The sequence below is a fragment of the Leptonychotes weddellii genome, chromosome 14 (genome assembly GCF_054177405.1).
Source record: "Leptonychotes weddellii isolate Sample4059 chromosome 14, ASM5417740v2, whole genome shotgun sequence".
Taxonomy (NCBI): Eukaryota; Metazoa; Chordata; class Mammalia; order Carnivora; family Phocidae; genus Leptonychotes; species Leptonychotes weddellii.
In genome coordinates this window covers 12,668,628-12,682,186 of record NC_138382.1, presented here as the reverse complement: position 1 = coordinate 12,682,186, position 13,559 = coordinate 12,668,628, and the positions used below count along the sequence as shown (strand labels likewise).

At 34.5% G+C, this 13,559-nt stretch overlaps 2 protein-coding genes across 2 annotated transcripts in view; one reads left to right on the top strand and one right to left on the bottom strand.

The window, feature by feature from the left end:
• Positions 1-13,559, bottom strand: part of ANXA1 (annexin A1) — a 403,624-nt gene that overhangs the window by 213,288 nt on the left and 176,777 nt on the right. The window lies entirely within an intron of this gene.
• ALDH1A1 (aldehyde dehydrogenase 1 family member A1) overlaps positions 1-13,559 on the top strand; it is a 56,207-nt gene that overhangs the window by 38,287 nt on the left and 4,361 nt on the right. Inside the window, exons 10-12 of the mRNA XM_081802846.1 lie at positions 563-727; positions 6,168-6,325; positions 12,405-12,479. Coding sequence (XP_081658972.1) covers positions 563-727; positions 6,168-6,325; positions 12,405-12,479 — 398 coding nt within the window. The remainder of the gene's footprint in view (positions 1-562; positions 728-6,167; positions 6,326-12,404; positions 12,480-13,559) is intronic.

Genomic DNA, 13,559 nt, shown 5'->3' with positions numbered 1-13,559 from the left:
GACCTACTGAGACTGCCCCACGGGGACCTGGACGGGAGGATGCCCAGGCTGTGGTCAGCGTGTATCCGGCCAGAGGAGGTTGTCAGGAACGAGGAGCAAACAGAAGTCTAGGGGTCTTCAAAGCCCTAAAGCATCTGCTTTCCAACTGCCAAATTTCATTAAACCCAGTATCAAAGTTCTCTTCTCCTTTTCCTCTTTATTTCAGTTAGGACTATAGTTTTCAAGTGTGTTTGACTGTTAACAGGCATTTTTTTTCCAGTGAAAATAAATGACAGTAGTGTGAAGATGTTTACATTTGTTCGCAGGGCTGATGTGCTTTGCTTATGTAATGGTAAAGCAAATGCTGAATACAAATATTTACCTGTAAGTGTTCTTTCTAGAAAAGTCAGGAGAATAAACACAGAATGAATCTGAGCCTCTGTCAGCTGTTTTGATGGAAGATTTCACTCAGTAACAATACTCTAGCATTTTGAAGCCCTCATTAACAGGCTGGGCAATATATTACCCTTATAAACTTACTTTATTCATTTATTTTCCTTTCCATGTGATATTTTTCCTACAGATTGATAAGGAACAATATGAAAAAATACTTGACCTCATTGAGAGTGGGAAGAAAGAAGGGGCCAAACTGGAGTGTGGTGGAGGCCCATGGGGGAATAAAGGCTACTTCATCCAGCCCACGGTCTTCTCTAACGTTACAGACGACATGCGCATTGCCAAAGAGGAGGTAAATACTTTCATTCTGCTCTGTTCCCTTTGTTGCCATATGTTCTCTATGTGTGTGTACAAAGCCTCCCTTTAAAATTTTCAGTTCTTGGGGAGTCTGGGTGGCTCAGTTGGTTGAGCATCCCACTCCTGGTTTTGGCTCAGGTCATGATCTCAGGGTCATGAGATCGAACCCCGCAACGGGCTCCACACTCAGCATGGAGTCTTCTTGTCCCTTTCACTCCCCCTCTGCCTCCCTTCTCAGCTCACACACACATGCACTCTCTCTAAAATAAATAAATAAATAAATCTTTATAAAATAAAATCCTCAGTTCTTTTAACATCTTTCTTGGTGAATGTTACTTTTCATTTCTGTTACTGATAAATGTCTATTTGTAATCAAGACTAAAAATAGTAAGGAAGTCATGAGGCCAGCCAAGAATTTCCAGCCAAAGACAGATCAGGATGCTTAACAATTTCTAGGGGCTTCTTCCATAGCTTTGAAGTAATGGAAAAGAAAACTTCATTTCGTTGTTGCTTTTTCTCCTCTGGAAATAATATATTCAAAGATAATTGGAAAATGATTACATGATATGCAAGATTTTTTTTTCAATTAAACTTAGTTTGTGATAATTGTAGATTCAACTGTTGTTATGAAAAAGAATGCAGACAGATTCCCTTGCTTTTTACCCAGTTTCGTACAAATGGCAACATCTCGCAAAACTATAGCATAATATCACAGCAAGTATGTTGACACTGAAACAGACAAAACACAGAACATTTCATCAGCATATGAATCCCTCATGTTTCTTGAATAGCCAAATCCATGGCCCTCCCATAAACCCCTATCCTTAAGCCCAGGCTTTCCCTTAACCACTAATCTGTTTTCCATTTCTATAATTTTGTCATTTCAAGAATTTTACATAAGTGGATTCATACTCCATGCAACCCTTCGGGATTGGATTTTTTTTTTTTTTTCACTCAGCTTAATTTTCTACAGATTCATCTAGGTTGTTGTATCTCAGGATAGTTTGTTCCTTTTTATTGCAGAGCAACAAAAATAATAAATGAAATTGGGAAGACTGAATCCTCTCACTTCATTCTTCTTCAAAATTGTTTTAGCTAACCTAGTTCCTTTGCTTTTCCATATAAATTTTAGAATAACCTTGTCCATATATATTTTAAAAAATCTTGCTGGAATTTTCAGAGGAATTGTGTTAAACGTGTCTTATCAATTTGGTGAGAATTAACATCTTTATTGTATGGAATCTACCAGTCATTGAACATGGTTTGTCTCTTTATTTATACCTTCCTTGATTTCTTTCATCAGGATTTGATAGTTTTCAGTATATGAGTCCTAAACATGTTTTATTGAATTTATGCCTAAGTATTTTTTTGAGCTATTGTAAGTAGAATCTTTAATTTTTGTATGCATACGCTTATTGCTAGTATAAATAGTTATAACTGATTTTGTATATTTTCTTGATGTTGCCAAACTCAGTAATTCTAGGAGGTTTTTGGAGATTCCTTGAGAATTTGTATGTAGACAATTGTGTCATTACAAATAGGAACAACTATATTCCTTCTCTTCTCATTTGTATGCTTTTTATTTCCTTTTTTTGCCTTTTTCATTTGCTCGAATTCTGCACTATGTTGAATAAGAGTAGCAAGAGTGAGCATCTTTGTTTTGTTCTCTATCGTAAGGGAAAAGCATTCAGTCTTTGTCACTGAGTATGATATTAGCTGTGAGATTTTCATAAATGCCCTTAATCAGGTTTTGGAAGTGCCTTTCTATTCCAAATTTGTTGAGAGGAAAAGGAGGATGGATTTTGTCAAATGCTTTTTCTGCATCAACTTAGACGATTATGCGGTATTTTTTCTTCATTCTATCAGTGTGGTGTCTTGTATTAACTGATTTTTGAATACTGAACCAGCCTTATATCTCTGGAATGATTCTCACTTGGTGATAGTGTATAACTCTTTGTGGGTATTGCTGAATATTATTTGCTAATACTTTCTAGGAATATTTGCTGTAGTTAATATTGGTCTGTAGTTTGAGGGATATTGGTCTGTAGTTTTGTTTGGTTGTTTTTATTAATAATAAGAACCATTTAGTGATTGCTCACTATGTGCCAGATATAGAGCTAAGTGCCTTATAAACAGTGTAAAATATAAATATATTCTTATGAAAAATAATAAATATAAATGCTTTATTTATGTAAAGATTTATATTTCTGACATTCCTATTCATTTTTATAAAGTTTAGTGTATATTATACATGTATATAAATATATTTATATAAAGAAATAAAATATTTAATATAAACATGAAATATTCTTATTTAATTCTCACAACCTCTTGAGAGAGGTATCATTATATTGTTTTCTTCTCATAGAATTTCTCCAATACAAGAAGAAAGCCTGTAGTCTTTTCTTCCCAGAGATAAATACTCTCTTTTATTATTTTCACCTATTTAGACTGGTATTTTTTTCTAATAAAAAATCTCAGAACATTTATAAGGTGTATGATTCCTATGTTACATTATAATGATTGGAAACTAAATAAAATTAAACATAGTATTCTGATCCAAGAATTTTCCTAAATAATGACATAGTAGTTGTTTTCAGTTCCTACATGTTATATATATTTTATTACCCCTGTGAATAGAACATGTCAAACTTTTTAGAACCTTTTTGTACCTTTATGCCTTTTATATCTTGAGTTCTCCTTTGAGCCGCATAGTCAACTATGATTTATGATTCTTGTTATCATCCTAAGTAGTAGATAAAAAACCTAAGGCCCAAAGTAGGAAAGAGCTAGGTCACACGCCCAGCTAAGCAGCCTGGAGGTATAGTCTAACTCTCATGACCACCATTCCCCACTCTTTCTATGTGACCTACTGTTGCTCATATTGACTTCATTATCCACCCAATCCCACCTAACCTAACAGTGTAGAATCCCATGGAGCATGTGGGAACCATTCTGTTAAAAAGTGATAGTGTGTTAATGTTAGAAGGAAGATTATGGATAACTCAGGCCAAAAGTCAAATTTATAGATGAGGTAATTGAGATCCAAAGAGCTTAAGTGACTTGTTACTGTTACGGAATTATAGCCTCATAAAACTGGAAGGATCTCTTAAGCTCACCTCTCCAATCCCACTATGATCATTGGTTTGCTCCTGGCCATTGGCCAGCCAGTGTCTCTTTAAACAGCATCATCAACAGGTAACTCATTATTTCTTAGACTTTTCCGTGTCTGGACAATGCTAAGCACTAGAAAGGTCCCTCTAGCTGCATATGAATCCCTCCTCTTAAGTTCTGCTTGTTGGCCTCATATCTGCACTATGCCCTTTTCCGCATAAGAGCCATCCATATATTTGAAAATAACATTCATCCCCTACATGGCTCCTCACCCTCCATATGCTCTTGGCCCTGTTTTCAGCTCTTGCACTTCCTAATTTTCCTAGACAAATATATTGCTGTTCAATATTTGGTGAGCACAAACTAATTAACATTAAGAAGATGTTATCCAGAGACATGATATATAACTATATAACTAGGAAAGGCTAGTTTGCATTTAGGAATTATAAATAATCTACCTCGTGGACAGAGGGGTTTTATTTTTTTTAAGATTTTATTTATTGATTTATTTTTTGAGAGAACACGAGCAGAGGGAGGGACGGAGGGAGAGGGAGAGAATTCAGACAGACTCCGCAATGAGTGTGGAGCTTGACACGGGGCTCGATCTCATGACCCTGAGATCATGACCTGAACTGAAATCAAGAGTCAGATGCTTAACTGACTGAGCCACGCAGGTGCCCTGGACAGAGGGGTTTTAATAAATACAGAGATAGATTCACTGGCTTTGGGCTATGAAGGTATCCCATAATAAACTATAACAAGAAGGCACTGCCAATTCAAATGTACTGAATCATAATCTTTCATCCAGTGAATTTATATTTCATGTTTATGATATGATAGAGAATCTAAAAGGGTTATTTTCTTTACCTCCCAAAATGCCATCAAGCAAGGGGGAAAGTGCATAATCAAATTTGCAAGCAGTAAATAAACAGGAAAAATAAAGCAAAAGATACATATGGATAATCAAACATAGTTTCTCAACACCAATTCAGCTGTCAACTGATTTTTTTTTGCATTTATTTGCATGTAAATTTTGCATGTATTGACAAATATTTGTCTTATTGGATCTGCTGTTCTTGCATGCCATGGGAAAAGATAAAGGCAAAAAAATACATTCAATCAAGGAAACATTTATTGTGTTCCTGTAATATACATAGTAGGGTAGCTTGTTTGCTGCTTCAAAGAAGCCTTGAACCATGTGCTTTGTTCAATTAAAATTAGGTAAGATATTAACACACTTATTACCATAGCTGCTATGTATCTGGTTCCCAGGTTACAATACAATAATTAGATTTACAGCCTTAGGATTTATACTCAGCCTTTGTGGAATTGTAACCCCCAACTCCAATACTTAGATCAGTGATGAACACCAGAAAACTCTCTTTTCTGATTTTTGCCTCCCACTAACTTACATTTCTCAGAAAATTTTAGTAACACTCAGAAGGACCCCTCTTTGCTTAATTTTAATATATGTTTTACAGAAACATAATACAAGAGCTTAATTTTTAAGAGAAAACCCACTTGTTTTTCTCCCATCTGGGGATGAGATACAGAATAAGTTGACTTTGGGCTGAGCTAACTAGAGAATCTAGCAAAAGTAAAAGAACAATTTAGGTTTGAATGAGCAAATTGGGAGTTTGTTTCCCATCCTATGATTATAGTCATTATTAATGAACCCATGCTTTAGTTAGTGGTTGAGGATTTAAGCTCTTACAGTAATGGATCATTTTGCTTGGTACATGTAAGTTGCTTAAGATTTGGCTGAAGAACAGAATCCGAACAAAAATTCATGTTGTTTCAGCTAATTTGGCTGATTATAAAAAGATCTAAGTCCAGTAAAATAGGTGGTATTTCAGTTGATGATACACTGATATTTAAAACAAAATAATTATTATCAATTATTACTTATTCATTTATCCAGTAGAGCAAGCATTACTTTCTTGAGTTTGCTGTTTATGTAGTGACTTGATGTGGAAAACTAGGGAGAGAATATAAAATATTCTTAAATGTAAAAGAAACTCTGAAGTTAATGACTTTATACACAGTGGTAAGTTCTTGGAAGTCTAATTCCAACAACAAGAAAATTAATATTACCTTATTTATTTCTACCCCATTTTGTTCCAAAGGGAATTTAACACATGACCATTGCCTATCTAAACCTCCCATTCCAGCAGCTACCATTTTTGATTCTTACACTTTGAGATGCAAAGTAAAATCTTAGTTTATGGTAGTTTGTAGGGGAATAAAACTACAATACCATTTAAGATATTTAGTTTTCATCTGTTACTTTGACTTATTTCATTCATTTTTTTATGGTATAGATATTTGGACCAGTGCAGCAAATCATGAAGTTTAAATCTTTAGATGACGTGATCAAGAGAGCAAATAATACTCTTTATGGCTTATCAGCAGGAATCTTTACCAAAGATATTGATAAAGCCATAACAGTTTCCTCCGCTCTGCAGGCTGGGACAGTATGGTAAGTCAAATCTACATATCGTCTTTTCAGCGTTAATCACATTAACATGTTACTTTGAACTTTGTTCTTTATTTACCTATTTATTTTTGAGGTATTGACATTGTATTATTTTCAGGTGTACGATACAATAATTTGATATTTGTATACACTGCAAAGTGATCACTACAATGTCTGGTTATCATCAGTCACTCTCCAAAATTAAATTTTTTTTCTTGTGATGAGAACTTTTAAGATTTACTGTCTTGGCAACTATCAAATATGCAATACACAATTATGTACTGTAGTTGCCATGCTGTATATTATGTCCCCATGACTTATTTATTTTATACCTGGAAGTTTGTGCCTCTTGACCCCCTTCACATGTATCTCCCACTCCCAACATCCTACCCCTCTGGCAACCACCAGCCTGTTCTCTGTATCTATACGTTTTGTTTGTTTTGTTTTTTAGATTCCACATGTAAGTGAAATCATACAATATCTGTTTTTCTCTGACTTCTTTTACTTAGCATAATACCTTCAAGGTCCATCCATGTTGTCACCAATGGCAAGGATTTCCTTCTTTTTTATGGCTAAGTAATATTCCATTGTACACATATATCACATCTTCTTTATCCTTTCATCTGTTCATGGACACTTAGGTTGTTTCCATATCTTGGCTATTGCAAATAATGTTGCAGTGAACATAGGGTGCATATATCTTTTTATTTCCTTTGGATAAATACCCAGACGTAGAATTGCTGGATCATATGATAGTTCTATTTTTAATCTTTTGAGGGGCTTCCATACTGTTTTCCATAGTGGCTGCACCAATTTCCATATCCACCAACAGCACAAGAGAGTTCCCTTTTCTCTGTGTCCTCACCAACACTGTTATTTCTTATCCTTTTGAAACTAGTCATTCTGACAGGAGTGAGGTAAAATCTCAAGTGGTTTTGATTTGCATTTCCCTGATAATGAGTGATGTTGAGCATCTTTTCATGGGCCTGTCGGCCATCTGCATATCTTCTTTGGAAAAATGTCTAATGTAGATCCTCTGCTCATTTTTTATTGGACTCTTTGTTTTTTGATTGGTTATTTGTTGTATGAGTTCTTTATGTATTTTGGAGATTAATCTCTCATTGGATATATGATTTGAAAATATTTTCTCCCATTCAGTATAGATTGTATTTTCATTTTGGTAATGGTTTCCTTTGCTGTGCAGAAGTTTTTAGTTTGATGTAGTCCCCACTTGTTTATTTTTGCTTTTGTTGCCTTTGCATTTAGGGTTAGATTCAAAAATTTATTGCCAAGACTGACGTCAAGTAGCTTATTGCCTATGTTTTCTTCTAAGAGCTTTATGGTTTCAAGTCTTAAATTGAAGTCTTTATTTTGAGTTATTTTTGTGTATTGTGTACAAAAGTGACCTAGTTTCAGTATTTTGCATGTGGCTGTCCAGTTTTTCCTGCACCACTGATTGAAGAGACTGTCCTTTCCCCATTGTCTATTCTTGCCTCTTTTGTCATAAATCAATTACCATATATGTATGGGTTTATTTTTGAGTTCTCTATTCTGTTCCATTAGTGACAGTTTTACTTCTCCTTTTCCTATTTGGATAGTTTTATTTCCTTTTTGTGCCTAATTGCTCTGGCTAGGACTTCCAGTATTATGTTGAATAAAAATGATGAGAGTGGACATGCTTGTCTTGTTCCTGATCTTAAAGGAAAAACTTTCAGCTTTTCACCATTGAGTATGATGTTAGCTGTGGGTTTGTCATACATGGCTTTTATTACGTTGGGCTATATTCCCCGTATCCCCATTTTTTGAGAATTTTTATCATTAATGGATGTTGAATTTTGTCAAATTTTTTTCTGCATCTATTGAGCTTATCATATGATTTTTAACTTTCATTTTGTTAATGTGGTGGATCGTGATGATTGATTTGCAGATGTTGAACCATCCTTGCATCCCTGGAATAAATCCTACTTGATCATGATGTATGACTCTTCTAATGTATCATTGAATTTGGTTTGCTAATATTTTGTTGGAGATTTTGCATCTGTGTTCATCAAGGATATTGGCCTATAATTTTCTTTTATTGTCATGTCCTTGTCTGTTTTTGGTATCAGGGTGATGCCGGCCTCATAAAATGAATTTTGTCTTTAAATTTTTGGAAGAGTTTGAGAAGGATAGGTAGTAAATCTTTGAATGTTTTGTAGAATTCACCAATAAATCCATGTGGTCCTGAACTCGTTTGTTGGGAATTTTTTGATTACTGATACAATTTCCTATTAGTAATTGGTCTATTTAGATTTTCTATTTCTTCATGATTCAGTCCTGAAAACTCTCACTTTTTTTAGAATTTAATCATTTCTTCTAAGTTGTCCAATTTGTTGGTGTATAATTATCCATGGTATTGTCTTATGATCTTTTCTAATTTTGTGGTACTGGTTATAACTTCTCTTTCATTTCTGATTTATTTATTTAAACCCTCTCTTTTGTTCTTGGTAAGTCTAGCTAAAGGTTTGTCAATTTTGTTTATCTTTTTAAAGAACAGGCTCTTAGTTTTATGGATCTTTTCTACTGTCTCTCCATTCTCTATTCCACTGAGACCTTTCTTACTTCCTTCCTTCTATTAACTTTAAGCTTCATTCTTCCTTCATTTTCTGGTTTCTTTAGGTGTAAAGTCAGATTGTTTATGTATGCATTCATGGGGAAAGGTGAGTTCAGGATAAACCTTGCTACTATCTTGGACCACACCTCACTTTGAATTTTTTCAGACTTTGATTTGTTTCATTTGGAATCACGTGGCCTGCTGGACAAGCAGTTACTGCCTTAAAACCAAAGCCAAAACGAAACAAACAAACAACAACAACAAAAAGCAAAACAAAAACCCTACTATATTGGAAGAACTTTAGAAGGCTATTTTCTAGGTATCTAGCCCCTAAATTGCTTACCCCAAATATTTTAATGTTTGGCTAATATAAGTGTTACTAAATAATTTTTAGGTACTTGGCACTGCGCTATACACAAGGGAGATGAACTTCTGCTTTAATCAATTTAATTATATAGTAGGACAATATTTACGTGATGCTCTTATGTCTGCAAATGTTTATTTCTTATATCGGTTTCTTATTCTGGGTTTATTAGAGATGTCTGAAGGTCTTAATTAGGAAGAACATAGTAGTTTTGAGAAACATGTCTCTTCATTTTTAACCTGATTTATACATGCTTTATATCTGATTTATATTGTATCTTCATTTATATCTCTTGATTTTTATACTTTAAGGCCATGCCTCTCAAACTGTTGCACCTCTGCCCAGCCCCCAGTGTCCGGACTGCTTGGTTGGTAATTTTTACCCCAGCGAAACTCACTTTGTCCCCTCAGTCCATGTCAATATTTAAAGATGATTTTCCTTCCAGATAATCAGTCACACCTACTCCAGTTAAAAATCCATTAGACAATGAAAAGTATTTATCCTTTTATTTATTTATTTTTATTTTTAAGTGATCTCTATGCCCAACATGGGGCTTGAGCTCACAACCCCGAGATCTAGAGTCATATGCTCCGCCAACTGAGCCAGCCAGGTGCCCTGAGGCTTCACAATTTTGAGGAAAAGCAGCCCGCTGTTTCTTTCCCAACCCTGCATTACTGTGCAAGGAGGCTGAAAAATATTTATCCTTAAAAGGGACAGCCAAGCAGTCCTTGCCCCACTGTGTAGCTCTGGAATCTTTTTTCCCAATCAAAGAGAGAGTCACCATTTAGTCAGTATACTCTATGCTAGGCACTGTTCTCTGTTCCTTATGTTCATTATCTCATTTCACCTTATAACAACAGTGTAATTGTTATGTCAAAGTTATCGATGAAAAAAACGAAAGTTTAGTGAAGTTAAGTCACTGATCAAAGCTCACACAATAAATGACTGCTGAGACGCAGACCTATTTCAGACTTGAAAGTAGTGATTCTCAACCCTGACTGTGCATTAGAGTCATCTGGGGAGCTTTAAAAATAATAATAAACTGACTTGGCATAGGGTGGTGACCATCAAATCCATCAATTATATCAATCTCTGCGATTGAATGTGGACTTTTATTTAAAGGTTTTTATTTAAAGAGTATTTTTCAAAGCTCCCATGTGATTCTTTGTGCAACCAGGACAGAGAAACTGCTCGAAAGCCTGATTCTTTCTATAATGGGATGTTTTCTTTCCAAGACTTAAAGTCAAGCAAATTCTTCTTAAATAATCAGTAGGGCTAGTGATTAAAGTGCAATTTTCCTATGATAAAATTATTAATAAGATTCAGCATTACTATTTTATCTGCAGTTACTAAAAACTTCCACTATATAAGAAGTTTTGTCAATTTTAGTTGACTATAAGCCACTATAAGAAGGATATTCTATTAAAAAAAATAAAGTACCTGCTATTCATCACCTTACTTATGCCTTGAAATAATCTGGTTAAATATTATCACTTCCATTGTACAGAGGAGAAAATATATGTTTAGAGAGGCCAGATACCTTTCTCAGTATCACCTGGGTCCTAAGGGGGCAAAGCCAGGGCTCGTGGGCTTGGAACCTCCCTTCTTTATAACAAGAAAAGGCTGTGGAAGGAGAATCAATTGGCAAGGCTGATTATTTTGAAATTAATAGTTTTCTCTAACTGAATATTTCTTAGTTCTCCATTTACTTAAATGAAAATATTTTCACTTCCAGGATAGGATCAAAAGAGCAAACTCATTTTCTGCACATTTTAACATAAAAAGACAAGTTTCAGGTTTTTTACTTTGGAATGTTCTATGCCTGCTGGATTGGACTGAGCATATGACATCATTCTGCCCAGTGATGTGGAAATCCCCAGTCTGGAATTCCTCTGCTATTAAAACAGAGGCATATTCTTATTGCTATTTATTCTAGAACATAATTCTGTTTCTGGCATTGTCCCAGACATAGTTTCCACTTGGTGTTTTCAGGATAATTATTGAATCCCAGGGTTGTTGGGATTTTACCCATCATTTCAGAGTAGGGATCTGGTTTTGTAGTAGAAGAACAATTAAACAAACCTAGACAAGTTGTCTTTTGAAAGCATACATTTATTTAAGGAACTATGCTCCAGAAGGAGAGACTTGGATAAGAAACTGTGGTCCAATGAGAACATGGAGCTCTGGGAATTTGGATAGTAAATGCTTTCACTGAAGAAATGACTGAATATTATCTCAGGATCAAATTCATAATCCAATTTGCATGCATAATACAATGTATCTAGAAGTCACAGTGTTGTTCTCCTATTGTAGCAACATCAAGGGAGAGGAAATATTTTAAAAGAACATTGTTTCTCCTTCAAATAATATTTTTTCTCCTTACACATAATGAGAATCATACAGGTAATTAAATTTTGCTCTTCACCTTGGCCACCAGGAGACTGAAAGCTAAACAAATTGCTCATGCCCTGCAAAACTGTATTCTAAATTTTCCTCCTTGTCTTGACCTTTTATCATAATTTTTCCTTTAATTCTAATTACTCATGTTTTTGTAATTATATTTGTTCATAGAACATCTTTAAACATTTTAAGAAATATGGCAAGGGATAAGCTAATAGTGAAATCCAACTCCTGCTAAGTCCTATTTAAGTAATTTATTAAACGAATTAATGGAAAAAGTGAACTGAGTAATGTAATACATATTACAATTGCAAAAGATGATTGATTCTAGCCTGTTATGTACACAATCCTCAAGAGAATTACAAGGCTTATGAAAGCAATAAAGAACACCCACCCAACAAACTCCCGTTCTCTGGCAAACCATATCCTTTCTCCTATGGCATGTTGGTTATACTATCTTTTATATTTCAAACTACAACTTCTCAGGGACACAATGTACTACCAAAATGACTATCCACACACAGAGCTGTACCATTCTATTTCTTTCTAGGCCGTACATATACATATACTTCCACATGCTAATTTATAGTACTGCTTTAAAAAAAAAAATAACAATGAGTATGTTATATTGAAATCAACAGGGTTGTTAAGGTTGTTAAAATTCCAAATTCAGGAGTTATTTCCTAGGTTAAATATGATCTATAATACACTTCTTTTTTTCTCAGGGTGAATTGCTATAGCGTGGTATCTGCCCAGTGCCCCTTCGGTGGATTCAAGATGTCTGGAAATGGAAGAGAACTGTAAGGATAACTTTCTATTAAGATAAATGCTTCCCTTGATCAAAATGATTGTCACCCCAGCGAATCACTCCGTAGCTGCTACTTAAATTAAAACCTGCCTCTGTTCTTTCCTGGAGATTCGTACTGTCAAATAGCTCTTAAATGCTGGATTTAGCCCCTAAGTGCAAAAAAGTAATGGCAGAAGGGAAATATATTAAGCTCCTACTATTCATAAGGGACCATACATTACATTGGTTATTGAAATATTGCCTACTTTTACAGTTTCTTGCTGTATATAAGAATGTAATCTCTCTGGGAAATGTTTCCAAAAGGGAAGCAAAAACTACAAATTGATTCCTGTAGGAAGTGTGAAAACGTACGAACACTCTAGTCATTCAAATATACCTCTTAAGTAGATTAGTGCCTTTATCTCAAAAGCTTCTCCGTGTAGGAAGAGTAATTCTCATTTGATGAAATATTTTGATATGGAATCTAAAGTTTTAAACGATCCGAATTAGTTATTTTTGCACTAAAATATAAACTGAAAAGGAAATTTGACTAAGGAAAACATGTTTTATAGTCATGACTAGATTGAGGATACATATATAAATTCATTTACAAGCCTTCAAGTTGCTTTTGAAACCTGGGTATATAGACTTTTTAAAAATGTGCATATACATATGTATACACAGAAAGTGGTGACTATTTTTGGTTAATTTTGTTACCAATACATTTTAAAAGTCATTTTGTTATCAATACATTTTAAAAATCATGAGGAATAAAGACACATCATATACAAACCTTATGGAATCAAACATAGGAAAGCTGCTCATTCTGTAAATAGCAAGTAAAAATGAGTCTCATGTTCTAAAGGTCATGAATACATTAAATAGCCATCTACTTTGTCATTTAAATAAGTCAGCAAAATTACAATGAAGCAGTCATCTTTGGGGAGCCAGTAAAAAGGAAGAATGATAAAATGATCCATCCTCCTTCTCAATATATGTTCATTAAGTATTCTTGTGTATATTAGGGCCTCGGAGCCGGAGATACATGATACCACATCCCATCCTCCATATAATTGTGTTGGCAGGAGAAATT